The 17667-nt window shown below is 35.7% G+C and overlaps 7 protein-coding genes across 7 annotated transcripts; all 7 read left to right on the top strand.

Moving 5' to 3' along the window:
* Positions 1-491: 491 nt before the first annotated feature.
* Positions 492-1397, top strand: AC631_01472 (uncharacterized protein; the record flags this gene model as incomplete). The annotated part of the gene is made up of 1 exon (XM_015610302.1): positions 492-1397. One exon carries the CDS (start codon positions 492-494, stop codon positions 1395-1397), a length of 906 nt encoding a protein of 301 aa, XP_015468870.1.
* A 173-nt stretch (positions 1398-1570) lies between these two features.
* AC631_01471 (uncharacterized protein) lies at positions 1571-2917 on the top strand (the record flags this gene model as incomplete). Its single annotated transcript, XM_015610301.1, has 1 exon — positions 1571-2917. The coding sequence occupies one exon, from the start codon at positions 1571-1573 to the stop codon at positions 2915-2917; it is 1347 nt and encodes a 448-aa protein (XP_015468869.1).
* Positions 2918-5030: 2113 nt separating this feature from the next.
* Positions 5031-5357, top strand: AC631_01470 (uncharacterized protein; the record flags this gene model as incomplete). Its single annotated transcript, XM_015610300.1, has 1 exon — positions 5031-5357. One exon carries the CDS (start codon positions 5031-5033, stop codon positions 5355-5357), a length of 327 nt encoding a protein of 108 aa, XP_015468868.1.
* Positions 5358-5799: 442 nt separating this feature from the next.
* Positions 5800-6105, top strand: AC631_01469 (uncharacterized protein; the record flags this gene model as incomplete). Its single annotated transcript, XM_015610299.1, has 1 exon — positions 5800-6105. The coding sequence occupies one exon, from the start codon at positions 5800-5802 to the stop codon at positions 6103-6105; it is 306 nt and encodes a 101-aa protein (XP_015468867.1).
* A 736-nt stretch (positions 6106-6841) lies between these two features.
* On the top strand, positions 6842-9559 carry HSP104 (chaperone ATPase; the record flags this gene model as incomplete). The annotated part of the gene is made up of 1 exon (XM_015610298.1): positions 6842-9559. The coding sequence occupies one exon, from the start codon at positions 6842-6844 to the stop codon at positions 9557-9559; it is 2718 nt and encodes a 905-aa protein (XP_015468866.1).
* A 358-nt stretch (positions 9560-9917) lies between these two features.
* On the top strand, positions 9918-10655 carry AC631_01467 (translation initiation factor 6; the record flags this gene model as incomplete). The annotated part of the gene is made up of 1 exon (XM_015610297.1): positions 9918-10655. One exon carries the CDS (start codon positions 9918-9920, stop codon positions 10653-10655), a length of 738 nt encoding a protein of 245 aa, XP_015468865.1.
* Positions 10656-11120: 465 nt separating this feature from the next.
* On the top strand, positions 11121-16826 carry STT4 (1-phosphatidylinositol 4-kinase; the record flags this gene model as incomplete). Its single annotated transcript, XM_015610296.1, has 1 exon — positions 11121-16826. The coding sequence occupies one exon, from the start codon at positions 11121-11123 to the stop codon at positions 16824-16826; it is 5706 nt and encodes a 1901-aa protein (XP_015468864.1).
* Positions 16827-17667: the final 841 nt, after the last annotated feature.

The raw sequence follows: 17667 nt of genomic DNA, 5'->3' as shown, positions 1-17667 counted from the left end.
CTAATCAATAGAAAAGATTGGATTGGCGAAAATGAGAGGTGTAGAGCAATCCGGGGAAAAGTGGCAAAACCGATCACAAGATATTCTTGGGGTTGCCCACCCTTCGTTACAAGAAAATAAATCGAAACTCTGGACATAATGATTTTTCACTCTGGATAAACGATTACCCAGGCGATATATATGATACCTTATTTCTATTTCGCATAAATTAAATCGCGTTGGTGTGGGGTACTACATGAATTTCGCAGCTCCTATTGCCTGCCGGAAGGAACCTCAAGCAATGTCGTGTCATAGAGGAAAAATGTTATGGCTAAACGATATCCAGGCAGTTCCAATTGATCATTCGGCTGAAGGGCCAATGAGAACGTGCACTAAACAAAAACTCAATCTGCAATATATTTTGATTTTGCAAATTCAGGCCATTTTGGGTGTTTACAGGTTAAGTTTAGGAATTATGTCCCAATAATCTGCACATATGATGGTTCCAGGATATGGAAAAGATATACGATTATTCGTCCTCTGAAGATTCTGATACCGACGAGCTTCCTCCAGTACCTGAACTAAGCATATACCTGCAAAATTATTCGGACCAATTTGACATGTCAAGCATATTCGTGTACATTCCTTGGAATCCATCGCTCTCGGTGCTCAACCATTTGAAGCTGATTTGCAATAGAACTATTAAACATGTTCATAACCGGAATCCAGGAGTAAGCAAGAAGTACAATTGGAACATTGTGGGTGCCCCATCAAAAGGTTTAGAGGGCCGATTCAGTGTTACTAATAACCAATTGCTTAGAAGTCACCATGTTACCCTCTTTCCCAATGTCAGAGGTGAATCGTACAAGATGACGCAATATATCGAGAATATCAGTAGTTCGCTATCCAAGATGACTATTCCTGCGAGTTTGATCCTGGAGGACACCAAGGAGACTGAAAGAATCAACAATCTTAACCGGATCTTGTTCAAAGCCACATCCTCTACGGAAGGACTTGACAACAAGAAGAAGAAATACGTTTCGTTGAATTTCGAGCCAAAATTGAGTTTTTACACCAGTTCTACTACAAACAGCATATTCATAGCCGGTAAGATTCGTCTTACCCCAGACACAGCCTTATTTTTCAAGAACATAAACCAGATAATCGTGGATAACATCAAATTGCTTGATGTGACAAGCGAGCAGTCCCCTATTGAGCAAGATTACCATATATCCTTGATCCTAGGCGAATTAAAGGGATTTGAGACAAATCGGGCTGAAGTTGGAAAATTGATCCGACTCATGAAAGAGTTAGATTTTACAAATGAGCTCGACAATATTAATATTAGTATAAATTCGTTAAGGATAAACGAGATATCCTCTACTAGAAACTCCTATGAAGTTCCTCTCAATATATAATTGTTGCATTAAGTTATAGAAACAAGCATTATAAACGTCATATCTAGTCATCTGACTGATCTTACCAAATAACGCGTGGAAATTTTCCCATAGTGAAATTAAGGCACTAACATTTTAAGGATTCAACGTAAGTTCGGTGTAGATATCCACGAAATAAAGGTATAAGTCATAAAATGTCTAAGAGGTTTCAGAAGAATATCGAGAAACAATTGATTGATATAGTAAATAGTAGGGGTAACGATAATAAGTGTGGTGAATGTGGGTCTGCATATCCGACATGGGCTTCATGGAACTTAGGTGTTCTCTTGTGTGGAAGATGTGCTTCACTTCATAGAAAGGTTTTACCGAAGGATGTTTCAAAGGTTAAGTCATTGACATTAGATCAATGGACTTCCGAGCAAGTAGACTGTTTGAAAAGGATTGGAAATAAAAAGGCTAAGAAAAAGTGGAACCCTAAAAGATATCCGTTCCCCCACGATGATGATGATGATGGACCTATTGAGGAATTTCTTAAAGATAAGTACATAATGGGACGGTTTAGAGATGACAACTTTGATGCAGTTGAGTACGACGATAAAAACAGCAGATATTCGAGTGATGGTGTCTCCACTCCTGTTAGTGGAGGCAGGGTGAGATCGAGACTGAATTCAATGAGACAAAAAGGTTCGGGTCCTATTCCACCATTAACCCATAGGAAGTTAACTACATTTGAATCGACTCAATACCCAAAACAGGTGTCCTCAATATTAAGATATGGGTATCCCAATAGGGACTCTATTCTTGAAGCGTTATTGTTAAGTAATGGAAGTATAGAATTGGCGTTGGACATTTTGGACAATGATGCAAAATCAAATCCCACACAAGAAGAACTTCCTCCAGCGTTACCAACGAGACCAGCTAGATCAACTTCACTTCTGGAAAACAATCCTATGAATTCTTTACTTGGTCAGCAGTCACTGCAAACGCAACCAAACAATGATTGGTGGTCCAACTCAAATGCTAGTTCCAATACAAATACTGGGGCTACTATGCCAAGTGTCCCAACCTCGGCAAGTGGTGTATCAGTTGCTCAACCACAAATCTACCAATATACCGATCCTGTCACAGGTCAGATATCATATATAGATTCAAACGGTCAGCAATATTTGGATCCCAACAACCAGCAACATCAGCAGATGTTGTATCAACAACAAAATCCGCAATTAATTGCTCAGCAGACTAATAAACAAGCCATATTGTCACTATACAACCAGCCAAACAACTCTAACTCCACGGTGCCAAATGCACAACAACCACAGCAGACAGGTCTTGGGTTCCAACAGCAGCCACAACAGCAAGCAGGTTTTGGATTCCAACAACAGCCTCAACTGACGGGTTTCGGATTCCAACAACAACCACAACAAACTGGGTTTTCAGGATTTCAACCGCAACAAACTGGTTTTGCACAACAGCCGACTGGATATCTGAATGTTGCTCCCCAACAGCAACAACAGCAGTATCAACAGGGTTACTGGGGATAAATAGTCTACGTATATATCAAACATATCGGAAAACAATATATACTTATTGTAGAGCTAAGGGTTAAGATTAGACAAAGGTAGTCATATATAGCTATATAACTATATGTGTGCTATATGAATTGTAACTTCTCTCGTAATTCTACATGAACGCATTTTCTTCGCCACCAACTCTTTGTATGAGGGTATCATAATAAGCCTTAACTATAATAATTCTAGAAAGTGGCCATAAACCATCTAACCAGCTCCCGTTATTCCAAATAATATTATCCTCGATATTCTTTCCAGTCTACCCATGATATTGAAGTTATTGTAACTAATAATATGAAATTTCAAGATACTGCTTTAGTGATCTTGAACGAAATAATTGGGACACCTATGAGTAAATGGAAATATCAATATAAAGAACATTAGGAGAGGAATATTACAGAACTAAATGAAATGTATGTACTGAGTTCATAGTGAAGGGCAAAAGCGCCAATATTGATCTTTACAGAAAATTTAGGGATATTATATCGCTAGTAGAGATGGTTGAGATGGTTGCACATACCTAAGTGATGAAGAAATATATGATGATTGTTTGCTATATTTTCATCCTCAATACTCTCAATATTTTAAGAAGAAATATTTGGCAAATTATGTTCCAGAGGTTCCGTGAAACTCGTTAATCGCGAACCTACTCTCTGCCACAAAATTACGAGAATCATGTATTTGACTTCTTCCTTTGTTGATTTGAATCTATACTGTTAACTATAATAATTTAAACTATATATGGTGTTTTTCTTAATCTAGTTTTTGATTTTTTACTGGAAGACAAAATTATGAAGAGAATGATTCAATTTTATGAACGAGAATTTGAAAATCATTCGAAGCCTTAGATTATTGATATTACTAATAATAGTGACAAGAATAGTATCAGTCGCCGTAACCACGATTCAATTTACCTATAATGGACATACTCTTATTTTCCTTGGTTACGAATATTTTTGTGTTCCTTAATTCTATATCAATTCACCCAGTTTTGAATGTACTCTGATCGTAAATTTGCGAATCATGAATTATTTAATCGGCTTTGCATAGATCGAAACAAATCGAAAAAGAGTAAATAAGTCTTGGCATTATCTACGGCCAAAGTTTATAATCTTGTGAGTGAATGTAACCTTTCCTTACAGTATGCTACTTTTGTAATACATTAATATCCCACTATATATATTTACTTTACGAAAGATTCCTTAAATTAAGATACTCGATATATTACCTTGATTGGTGAATTAGGGAAATGTGCCAATAATTTGAAACTTGTTTAGATATAAATCTAATATATGAATTGCACAATGTAATTATCGTTAGTACCAATAAAATAGTGCAACAGATAGGTCAGAGGGCTGCAGGAAGAAGTGAATTGAGACCATGATTTATACAGTCTTTATTGTACTAGATTTATTTGATTCAGCAGATACGAATTAGGTTTAAAAACGGGTATTAATGCAAAAGGTAGATTCAGAATAGATAGGTACAGAATTTGACAACTAGAATTGCTATCGAAGGAGTGTCACAATTTTATATTTACAATTCTATGTATCCCTCTGTATACAAATAAATTGTTCTTCATATATACTTACACAAGAGAATTATAATAGCTGATCTTCAAGTTCCTAAAATTTTAGCTTTGTAATTGTCATATGTTTGAAGGTATTCTTACATCCATCATACTGAAATGATATTCATCAGCTAAGCACTGGTAATTAGGTTTAGATTTACCTTTATTTTATAAGAAGTCATGGTTCAAATTGCACATTTGTGTTTTCTATTTTAAACTAACACTTAATAGTAAAGTTATTTAAAGTGGTTCATAACCCAAGACGTCGAATTGTTATACCAAGAAGTACCTTCAAGATTTATGTTCTTTTAAAATAAAAATGATGACATTTACGTAAAGCTAATGTTATCATGTAGCGGAGTTATATACTCTCTAAAATAAAAGTCAAGAATGTGAGCTCTTTATAAATGCCTTTCTAGTTCCTTCAATTGGATTTAGATGTTGCGAAAGTACTTTTCCTTCAATATGCGAATAGAAATGAACTTTTTTTCATATTTAATCATTGCGACCAGCATAATGGGTTCATTGGTAGGTGCTCTTGAAGTGTTCAACGTTACTCAAGAGTATTTTTTACAATTTGATAAATCGTGGGAAGATTCTAATAAAAATTGGGATGATTATATGCAATTTAAAACATTTTCTTGCAATAAAACCGACTGTTGCATTTTGGGTGCAAACTGCCTGAATTTTACCAAAGATTTTACTTTTCCTGTTGAAGATTCTTTGGTAGTATTAGTACTGTGTTTTGGTCCACCATATTATTCTTATATTGAAGACAAAACAGCTGCTCTGTACGGGAAAGCGGGTGATTTGGATGCGGATGGTAGGTTTTCAAGTAGTTAGGTTATTGTATCCTAAATCTTAAATATGTGTATATGTGTAATGCAAGACTTTAAAACTAATAACATCTAGTAATTAAGTTACGATATTTGTCATATATGTATGACCTTAATTAGGTTTACGGCGTCTCCGATTAAGAACAAAGACCAACCCCATTTAACTACAAACCACTTTATAAAGCCATATAAAGAGGAATAGAAGCTATTATTTCTTAAGACTAATTATTATACCACTAACAATAATTATGTGGTTAAGTTCATATATTTTATCACTTATTTTTTTAATAAGTATATCTGAGAAGTCGCTAGTATTATCATGCTCTGGTGATGTTTTGCCCTACAATAAATTAGATACTGATGAGTGGATAATCTCCAACAAATATATCAAGAGAAGATATCCATATGTTTCTTTTTCTTGCAATTCAACTATTTGTTCAATTAAACAAATGACCGATTATACTTATCGTGACTACATCTATTCATTTCACAAGAAAGATATTTTGAAATCTTTGTTCTATTTGTTTGGTGGTGACTATATCGAACTAGTAGACTACGGTGAAACTGGTCTTCTGGAAGATGATGATGATGATGGTTATTATTATTCTTATTCGGAGAGTACTAAACCTAGTACGATAAGCACTACCGATAAGGACTCTAAGAGTTCATCAACGAATAATTGGGGCAACACACTTGCTCCTTCAATTTACTTAACCTCGTTTTTCTTCCTCTTGAATATCTGCAGTTTGTTATAATACTTCCATGTTCAAATAGGTCTCGTTTATAGTCGAAATATTATTAAAAATTGTGCAAAACCTGCATCACAAAGAATAGTCTTGGATCAATATCTCAATTGAAGTAATGCTTCTTCTAATAGATTACCCCGACACCTTTAATTGTAACATTACACAATATACAATAATGCCGTATTTCAGATTCTCACAATCTGTGCCATTTATTTACAAACGATGTCTTATTCTTGATTGTGCTTAATCTATTGTAATTTTCATAACAAAAAAAAAACTTCATTAAAGGGTATATCTCATGATCCTTCTCTTGTAATTGCAAGATGAAAAGTGGTACTATTACTTATTATTTGCACCCATGCATCACTGTATGTCAATGGCTGCAAAACATTAATAACCAAATTCTAGAAATACAAGTTCTGTAGCCATTTTCAAAACTATGTCGTCGCACATGTACAATATAGATTAATCATAATCTTGTTCACTCGATCTGTGTTGTGGAATCTAGTAATTTAGTAAGTGTTCCTGAGTAAAAAAATTCGATTTTGTGTCATTTCTAATTTTGTTAGCATTTCATCGAAGCTGCGAGTTGCTTCTAGAACTTTCTGAATTTATCGGACCATTTCTAGTGCGTTCTGGTCGCTTTTGGCATGCTCATCCCGTTAATATATAAGGATAGGAAGTCAATCGGTTTACACTAAATCTCAAGAATTACCAAACAACTAATAAGTAACTAATAAACACAATGGATGAATCACAATTTACAGATAACGCATTGAAGATTATTACAAATGCTACTCAATTAGCTAAAGACAATGCTCATACTCAGTTAACTCCATTGCACTTTTTAGCAGCAATGGTACCAACTGATGATGAGAATTCGACACAATATCTTAAGACATTGATTCAAAAAGCCAGATATGAATGGCCTACTTTTGAAAGGAATGTGAATAAGCATTTGGTTAGATTACCATCGCAAACTCCTGCACCAGATGATATAAGGCCCAGTTATGCAACTGGACAAGTATTAACCAATGCTACGAAAATAAAAACACAACAGAAAGATAATTATGTAGCTCAAGACCATTTGTTGTTGGCATTGTTAGAGGACAGTTCAATTAAAGATGTTTTCAAAGAAAGTGGAATTAATGTTGATAGCATCAAGACTCAGGCCATTGAATTGAGAGCTGGCCAGAGAATTGATTCAAGACAAGCGGACTCTTCTTCGTCGTATGAATTCTTGAATAAGTACTGTGAAGACTTAACAGAGAAGGCTAGGGAAGGTAAAATAGATCCTGTCATAGGAAGAGAAGAAGAGATCAGAAGAGTTATTAGAGTCTTGGCCAGAAGAACCAAATCGAACTCTGTTTTGATTGGTGAAGCTGGTGTTGGTAAGACATCAATTGTTGAAGGTGTTGCACAAAGAATCATTGATGGTGATGTTCCAAATATTTTAGCCAATTCCCGTTTATTTGCCTTAGATTTAGGTGCTTTGACCGCAGGTGCAAAGTACAAAGGTGAATTTGAAGAAAGAATTAAGGGTGTTTTGAATGACATTGAAAAATCAAATGAAATGATTATTCTTTTCATTGATGAAATTCATATGTTAATGGGTGATGGAAAATCAGATGCGGCCAATTTATTGAAGCCAATGTTGGCAAGAGGTTCGCTTCATTGTATTGGTGCAACTACATTCACTGAATATCGTAAGTTTATTTCGAAGGATGGTGCTTTCGAAAGAAGGTTTCAAAAAATCGAAGTTCCTGCTAGTACTGTTCCTGAAACTGTCGCTATTTTGAGAGGTTTACAACCAAGATATGAAATCCATCACGGTGTCCGTATTTTAGATAGTGCCTTAGTCACAGCTGCTCAATTAGCTTCAAGATATTTAACATACAGAAGTTTGCCTGATTCTGCTGTTGACCTTATAGATGAAACTGCAGCCACGGTTGCTGTAGCAAGAGACTCTAAACCAGAAGAATTGGACACTTTGGAAAGACAATTGCACTTAATTGAAGTTGAGATTAATGCATTAGAAAGAGATGTTGAAGCTGATGCTGATTCCAAAGACCGTCTTGAAGTTGCAAGAAGAAAGAAGGCCGAATTGGAAGAACAATTAGGACCATTAAGAGAAAGATTCAACCAAGAACGTGCAGGCCATGAAGAGTTAATTGCGGCCAAGCGTAAGTTAGATGAATTAGAGATCAAGGCACAGGACGCAGAAAGAAGACATGATACCGCTACCGCTGCTGATTTGAGGTACTTTGCCATCCCAGATGTTGCGAAACAAATTGAAGAGTTGGAAGTAAAAGTTGCCGAAGAAGAGCAATCTTTAGGTTCAGAAGCAATGTTGAAGAATGCCGTTGGTAGCGAACAAGTTGCTGAAACTGCAGCTAGATTAACTGGTATTCCAGTGACAAAATTGTCTCAAGCTGAAAATACTAAGTTGATCAATATGGAAAAGGAATTGTCTTCTGAGGTTGTCGGTCAAAGTAAGGCTGTTAAAGCTGTATCAAATGCTATCAGATTGAACCGTTCTGGATTAGCAAACCCAAATCAACCTGCATCCTTTTTATTCTTAGGTTTATCTGGTTCAGGTAAAACCGAATTAGCTAAAAAGGTTGCTGGATTCTTATTTGCAGACGAAAGAGCTATGATTAGAATTGACTGTTCCGAATTAGGAGATAAGTGGTCTGCTTCTAAGTTATTGGGTGCAGCTCCTGGATATGTTGGTTATGAAGAAGGTGGTATTTTAACTGAAGCTTTATTACGTCGTCCATATTCAGTGGTTTTATTTGATGAGGTTGAGAAAGCCGCTCCTGAAGTATTAACTGTTTTGTTACAAATTTTGGATGACGGTAGAGTCACTTCGTCCCAAGGTAAGTTAGTCAATTGCTCAAATGCAATTATAATTATGACTTCAAACGTTGGGGCAGAGTATATCAGTGCTTCGAAGGGCTCAGTTATTGATGATAATACCAAAGAACTTGTGATGAATGCTGTGAGAGGTAGTTTCAGACCTGAATTCTTGAACCGTATTTCAAGCACAGTTATTTTCAATAGATTATCCAAGAAAGCTATTGCTAAAATAGTCAAGATCAGATTAAACGAAATTCAAAAGAGGTTTGCTGCTAACGGTAAAACTTTATCCTTGGAAGTCGATGATGCTGCATTGGAATACTTGTGCAATAACGGTTATTCTTCTGATCTTGGTGCAAGGCCACTTAACCGTCTTATTCAAAACGAAATTTTGAACCGTTTGGCTGTCTTATTATTAAAGGGACAGATCAAAGACAAAGAAGTGGCCAGAGTTACCTTAGGCTCTAAAGGTTTAGAAGTGTTACCAAACCATGAGGCTGAAGATGAAGATATGGCCGATGTCCAAGTCGACGAGTGGAAAGATAGTGAAGATGAAGATGAAGACGATGAATTTAATAGCTTAGCTTCAACTCCTCTTGACTAAGTTAAACAATAATTTTTTTAATTCTTTTGTATATAGAAATGTTGAAAGTAAATTTAATAAATAATGGTATTAATATTTTTTAAACAAACCTTGTAGTTATTAGTATGAATTTTTCTTCCCTTATTTACAGATTCACAGGCTTCAGGAGTCCCGGCTCCCAATAGGCTACAATAGCAACGAAAAACATTATGATCGTACTGTAATCATTATGATTGCAACTAACCTATTTGGGAATATTTTTGTGTTATATGGTCACATGACATATGACTAAAAAAATTTCACTCATCTCACATCATCAAATATATAGACCCTAATACTTTTAATATATTTTGTTAATCATTCTTTTTAATTAGTAATTATGGCTAGTAGAACACAATTTGAAAATTCTAACGAAGTTGGTGTCTTTTCCAAGTTAACCAACTCTTACTGTCTTGTCGCCGTCGGCGGTTCAGAAAACTTTTATTCTGCTTTTGAAGCTGAATTAGGTGATGTTATCCCAATTGTCCACACCACTATTGCTGGTACCCGTATAGTCGGTAGAATGACTGCTGGTAACAGACGTGGTTTATTGGTTCCAACCCAAACAACAGATCAAGAATTAATGCATTTAAGAAACTCTTTACCTGATAGTGTCAAAATTCAAAGAGTTGAAGAAAGATTATCAGCTTTGGGTAATGTTATTTGTTGTAATGATTACGTTGCATTGGTCCACCCAGATATTGAAAGAGAAACCGAAGAATTGATCGCTGATGTTTTGGGTGTCGAAGTTTTCCGTCAAACTATTGCAGGTAATGTTTTAGTTGGTTCATACTGTTCCTTGTCCAACCAAGGTGGTTTAGTGCATCCACAAACATCCATCCAGGATCAAGAAGAATTGTCATCATTATTACAAGTTCCATTAGTTGCTGGTACTGTTAACAGAGGTTCTTCTGTTGTTGGTGCTGGAATGGTCGTTAACGATTGGTTAGCCGTCACCGGTTTAGATACCACTGCTCCAGAATTATCCGTTGTTGAATCTATATTTAGATTGCAAGATGCTCAACCAGACTCTATATCTGGTAATTTGAGAGATACTTTGATCGAAACTTACTCATAAGCATAGTGTTGTTTCGTTTGTTTCCTGGCAAGTGGTGTTTTGTCTTAAGATTTGTAACGTTTCTTAACGACATTTCTTACCACTGGGTTGTCTATTAGCATTCAATCATTTATATTTTACTTCTGGATTTGAATTGGAGTATTTTCTTCAATCCGCACAATTTACTGGGCATACGAGAATTCACTTTTTAAGTTCTCTCCATTTACGTTTCCCTGTTCGCTAATACCTATTTCAAAGTCTCTTAGTATCATATAATCTGTATATTAGATTCTATATAATAACAATAAATGGATAAATGGTGAAGTTATTTAGTAGTAGTAGTTATAGTTCATATTCACGTGCACGCGTCGGTTTGTTAAAATCATAAGAGTTTACCTAGCATATGTAGATTTTCATTATGTTGATTCACTGGTCTTACTTATTAATTGATATTCCGAGTCTGAAAATACCATAGATACTTTAAAAATGGACTTTTCTGGAATTCCTCGTGGTTCAATTAGGGGAGACGCTTTAAAGAAGTTAGCGAAATTATCAGTTGAAAATTCCCCTACCAGTTTACAAGATAACGGCGAGTCAACAGACGATTTTTTCAATTTGTTGTCTCATACAACTAGAAATGAAAAAAATCAGCTATCAGATGTTGCCATTTCACCCAAAGAGTTTGAAGTTTTAATTGCATTGTGTGAATCAACAGCTTCAGATATGAAGTTTCCCAAACAAGCAAAAATACTTTTGGACAAGATTAGATTATATTTATTAGAGTTACCAAATCAGAAGTTTTCCAATGCCGTATTTAATTTGACACCCAAATGTTCCCCTTGGAATTTACTTGGTGAGAAATTAACCACGGCTGCCATTAATCTAGGCAGTAAATTTGATTTCGTGCTTCTTGATAAAGTGTTAGATGTACTCATGGAATTTAATGAAAAATTATTTCGTAACGCTTTTGAATTTTCCAATTATATGTCACTTTTGGGATTTATTGAAGGGTTGATTAAGAATGCATGGATTTTTCATTATTCTGAAAAGTCATTCAAAGTCTTTACCACGTTGGACACCTGTATCGATAATTTTGAATTTTTGAATGAAGCAGAGATTTATTCCAACAACTTATTTTCTCAACCTAATGAGTATTCTTCGTTGTTAGATCGAGATATTGTTTCTGAGTTTTCTCCTATCCTTTATATTGAACGTATAAGCAAATTGCAATGCTCGATCATTGATTCTATTCTTGGTAATACGGAGACACCTTTGTTGGAATTCTTATTAATTAAGGCTTCTAAGCTGTATGAAGATGACAATGCTAGCTATGATCTGAAGAGTCCTGCTGGATTAATGGACATTTCACAATTTCATATGAACATTATCGATAAATTATCCTACATGGCAGTTCAAAAAATGGAATTCTTGGATAGGGGTGAGACTTATATTGTTTATTCGACTTTCAATAGATTAAAAACTGGTTATTTAGCTAAGTCTATTAATTTACATATAATTGGTTGTGGTATGTTTACTGATAATGTTGATATTTCAATTGCAAAGAAATTTTTGAAAAATTGCTTATCTATCTATGATGTTATGTTGGATATCAACTTAGGCTTAAGTGTTATTCAATTGGGATCTTTATTAGTGTTCAAAGATGAGCAAGTCGGACCGCCAATTACCAGGGCATTTACCTCTTTGGTAGCAAACCCTAAATTTGATACTACGTATTGTCTGATTTCTTCAAAAAGTGTGGGTTTAGCAAGTAAATGCTTTTCTCAGGATGCAGTGGTTACTACTATTTATGCATTAACGAATTTATTATTTATCGGTGATGATGGTGTCCAAGCTAGAAATTCAATCAAGAGAAATACAGCATTAGGAAGGCCTCCAGATGGTTTTGCGGCTAGAGACTTGAACATATCTAGAAGTGTTTCTAGATTCACATCAATGAACTCGTTAGTGAATGAAAAGACTGAGCCTAACTTTCACGATAAAGCATCGGTTGGCGATTATGAAGAATCTGATTATATGAAGATTTGTGAGAATGCCATTATTGCCATTATTGATATTACGCAAGCTTGTAATGATGAAACTATTAGTACTCTAGCTGTTACCATCTTATCTCAAAAAACTGCCAAATTAAATTCAAGAATTGGAGATATATTGTTGAAGGGCTTAGTATCGTGTGCTCCATTCTTGCCAGAACGTGAGTTCATTATCTTGTCTAGGCTATTAAACAAGTTATCTCTTGATGCATTAGAAGGAGGAAATTCTCGTTTATTAGATTCCTTGATCAAAGCAAGAATAAGTTTATCTCATAAGCTTAAACCTGATAATCCGTTATTTAGGACTTACTTGCGTGAAATTTTACAAGCAATTATTAGCAAAGGTGAAGTTCGAGTATTGGAACACCATAGACCACATACTGAGATCAGCGAAATTGGTGATCAAATTGGAATCTACTTGCAACCATTAGCAGAGCTTTTGCCAGATGTTCATAAAGGAGAGCTTCCATTAAGCATTAATGAGACATCCACGATTAATCTATTCAGAAATATTTGGTTTAATATGGTAGTTCACGGCTATTCCATGAATTCAAAAAATGTAAAGAAGTATAAAGTTGAATTAGAAAGAATTGCATATAATTCACCGCCATTAGCTTCTGAATTATCTTGGGATAGAACAGAAACATCTTTGGAATTAAATACCGTTTTAAGAAGAGGATCTTCTAATCACAATGTCAAGGATCATAGACATATCATGGGTAACATATTTGAAGTAAATAGGACCATTTCCTACCCGAAATTGATGTTCGTCTCAGCTACTGTGTTTGTCGAATCATTGAGAGTTAAATCAGGAGATTGCTCGACCATTTTGCAATACTATTCTGATCCTTCTATATCAACTAGCAGCATTGATAAGTACATTGGTAACATTTCTAACAAGATTGTTGAAGATTTTGTTACTCTAGTCAACAATGGAGGTAATGCACAATTCACCTCGGAAAATATTGCTGAACAACTAACATGTATGTTGGCACTCTGTTGTCATAGACTTGAAGACTTACAGGATGCCGCCTTACAATCCTGTGATACCATGATCAATAGAATTCCCTCTTCATTATGCCATCATAAAAGTTTGTTTGCTCTATTTGACTTATTAACACTCCTTTTCGAAAGCATTGTCGACGCTGATGAAAATCAATATGAGCCTAAAACTTCATTCCGTGCTGAAAGAACTGGCATACAATTGCTCTTGTCCGATTCATATAAATGGCGTAATGACACTTTCAATCGTTTCCATGACAAAGCAAAAAGTTGGATGAAATTGATTTTAGTTAAGTGCAATGTTGATGTGAAAGCGTTAATTCAGTCTTATATCTCTGGCTTAGATACGTTTCAATCTAATGAAAGAGTCCAATATGGTGTGTCGTTTGCTTTAGAAATGGCTGGCAGTGTTTTAGCGAACGATAGGGAATTGTCTAGCGTTTCAAAGTTTGTTCCTCAGAATTTCAACACCTTGCCCGTTTTTGTTTCGCAGTTAAGTTGGAGAAGCAACCTTGTAAGTAAACTTATGGACAAAGTTCCATTGCACTCGCAAGATGATACTGAGAATGCATTCAATACGATGCGTCTAAAAGTGATCGAAATTAAGCGGAAGATTTCTGACAGACAACACTCTGTATCAAACGATGAGACTATTGACTTGCTAAGTGAGCTTGCTGGTTTAGCACTTGTTTCTTACAGCAATTCTGCTGAAATAATCAGATATCTCGTTGAAATCCCGTTTGCTATATTTGAGTCGTCTATTATGAAAACGGCGAGTGGTATTTGGTTTGCTGTTATGAAAGAGCGTCCTAATTTATCTGTTATCCTTTTGTCTGAAATAGCAAAGAAATGGGAAACATCAATTAAAATGAAGCAAGGCTTATATTCAACAAAGCATGATATTTGCAATCCTGAATTTACAAAAATGGAATATAGTCCAAGTGACCTGAAAGTAGTAAACAGACTTGGTCATGCAACTAGTAAGAGCTTTGATCCTCACTTGCAAATAATTAAATTATTCGCCTCAAATTTCGAAGCTACTTTATATCAAAGTGATCATTTACTTAAAGTTTTTACTAGATTCGTCGACTTTGGCTTAAGAGAATTAGCTATTGCAAGTCTCCACCCAATTGCTAGAATTGTGAGGTTTGAATTAATTAGATTTGCCTTCCACGTTTTAAATTACCATATAAAATTAGGTTCCAGAAGTGTTTTCAGTCTTACTGAAGCAATATTCGATGCAATTTTATCATGGTTTAGACAGAGAGCAAGTTACCCATTTGGATCAAATCTTCTCAAAACTAAAGCCGATTATAGTTTATTGCAGGAAACTGCCCGTCTAGTGTCACATACAAATACTATGAAGAATAGTGAATTAGAGTCAAAGAAGGTACTTATTATGTTTTTCCTTGATGATGAGGTTTCAAAAATTTCTGTTTGGTTAAACCCAATAAATGCTCGTGATTTAAAAGGAACATTTACGTCCAGTCACATTAATGGTATCCATGTATCTCACGCATATAAGTTAGATCCCATATTAGCCGTAAATTTGGCTCTTAGATACAAACTTAAGGATTTGGATCAAATATTACAGCATTTGATTACAGAAACTCCTTTACCAGCTATATTTTATCCTGATGCTGTGCAATACTTTATTGGTATAAATGGTGGAACCAATATGCCTTCTCATCATTTATTATTTTGGGAACCTTTGTCTCCTATTGATGCGATAACGTTGTTTTTACCACCATTTGGTAGCAACCCGTATATTCTTCAATATACCATGAGATCATTAGAGCATCATGATACCAATTTGACATTCTTTTATGTTCCACAAATCGTTCAATCATTGAGATTCGATGCAAAGGGATATGTTGAAAGATTTATTCTTGAAACTGCTAAAGTTTCACAGTTGTTTGCTCACCAAATTATTTGGAATATGCTAGCAAACAGCTATAAGGATGAAGATTCTACAGAACCAGACTCGTTGAAACCAGTCCTTGATAGAACCCAAAATTCCATGCTCAAATCCTTGAGTAAAGAGGATTTTTTGTTCTACGAAAAGGAATTTGGCTTCTTTAATGAAGTCACTAGTATCTCTGGTAAATTGAAGCCCTACATCAAGAAGTCCAAAGCAGAAAAGAAGGTAAAAATTGATGAGGAAATGGCTATTATCGAGGTTAAGCCAGGGGTATATTTGCCAAGTAACCCTGATGGAGTGGTTGTAGATATTAACCGAAAATCAGGAAAACCTTTACAGTCGCATGCAAAGGCACCATTCATGGCTACTTTTAAGATCAAAAAGGATGTTCTTGATGTAGATGAACTGGGTGAACGTGTGGTAACTCAAATCGAAAAATGGCAAAGTGCTATTTTCAAAGTTGGTGATGATTGTCGACAAGATGTTTTGGCACTTCAACTTATCTCGGTTTTCAGAACCATTTGGTCCAATGCGGGTTTGGACTTGTTTGTTTACCCTTACAGAGTGACTGCTACTGCGCCAGGCTGTGGTGTTATCGACGTACTTCCTAACTCAGTATCGAGAGATATGCTTGGTAGAGAAGCAGTTAATGGCTTATACGAATATTTCACAACCAAATTTGGTCCTGAAAACTCGATAGAATTCCAAAAAGCGCGTAACAACTTGATCAAGTCATTGGCAGCGTATTCCATCATCTCGTATATTCTACAATTTAAAGATCGTCACAACGGTAACATTATGTACGACGATCAAGGTCATGTGTTACATATCGATTTCGGTTTCTGCTTCGATATCGTACCTGGTGGTGTGAAATTCGAAGTTGCGCCGTTCAAATTGACCCACGAAATGGTCTTGGTATTAGGAGGACGTTCCGACACCCAAGCATTCCAATGGTTCGAAGAGCTCTGTGTTAAAGGTTTCTTGGCATGTAGGCCCTACATGGAAACTATTGTCAGATCCGTGAATCCGATGCTCGAAAGCGGCTTGCCATGCTTTAAACCACAAACCATCAAAAAGTTGAGGTCGAGGTTTGTCCCAAACAAGTCTGAAAAGGAGGCGGCCCTTTATATGAGACACCTTATCAAAAAATCGATGGAATCTTACTACACGAAGGGTTACGACGAGTTCCAGCGTATTACAAACGGTATTCCTTATTAGTTTGCTAGCGAATACTTATGCGATGCATGGAATTATATAATTATGCGTGTACTTATTTAATACATTTTTGTCTATTTATCTTGTCTTGCTCTACACAGTGTACGGTCAATATTATGCGTTATCCTCTTTATCTTCATTCTACCTTTACTACTTCAATTCTACCAACACCAATTTACTCTACGCCTGTATTCTTAACGCTTCTACAGATATACTACAATTTTGTACCTACATCACACCTCATCAATATGGGCTCCGAATCGCCCTACATGTCTCTACTTACCTGTTTCTTCGACTTACCCCATATTGCTACATATCACCCTATATAATTCTACCCACCCTCTGATATCCTCTATTGCCTCATATTGCCCTCTACTCTCCTCATACTGACCTCCTTACGCCTACATCCATCGCCAATGCACGCTACATAAAATCTTCCTTGACGCTCATATCTAATATACAGTGTCTTCCATTGTGGCGCAATACATATCTAAATACCAATTTGCTATAGCCTAATACAGGGCTATACCAGATTTCAACGAGACCTTGTCTATTACGTGTACTCTTGCCTATGGAACCTAGCGGGCACAGTATATCAGAACACAATAAAGCCAACGTCCAGTGGTGTAGATCCCCTTTGCATGGCTTTGCTTAATCTGTGCTGTTTATAAATAGCAGTGAATCTAATCCTGTATATTAATATTCTCACACAAAACGTTCACTACTTCGAAAATATGGTAGATGATTGATTTGTTTAGTATATGGGCTACTGAAAATTATTGGTATATAATCGTCAGTTAGTATACATATTGAGATAGATAGGAGATTGGTCCGTTCAGATAAA

Source organism: Debaryomyces fabryi (assembly GCF_001447935.2).
Source record: "Debaryomyces fabryi strain CBS 789 chromosome Unknown contig00020, whole genome shotgun sequence".
Classification (NCBI taxonomy): Eukaryota; Fungi; Ascomycota; class Pichiomycetes; order Serinales; family Debaryomycetaceae; genus Debaryomyces; species Debaryomyces fabryi.
This window is presented reverse-complemented; position numbering and strand designations above follow the sequence as displayed.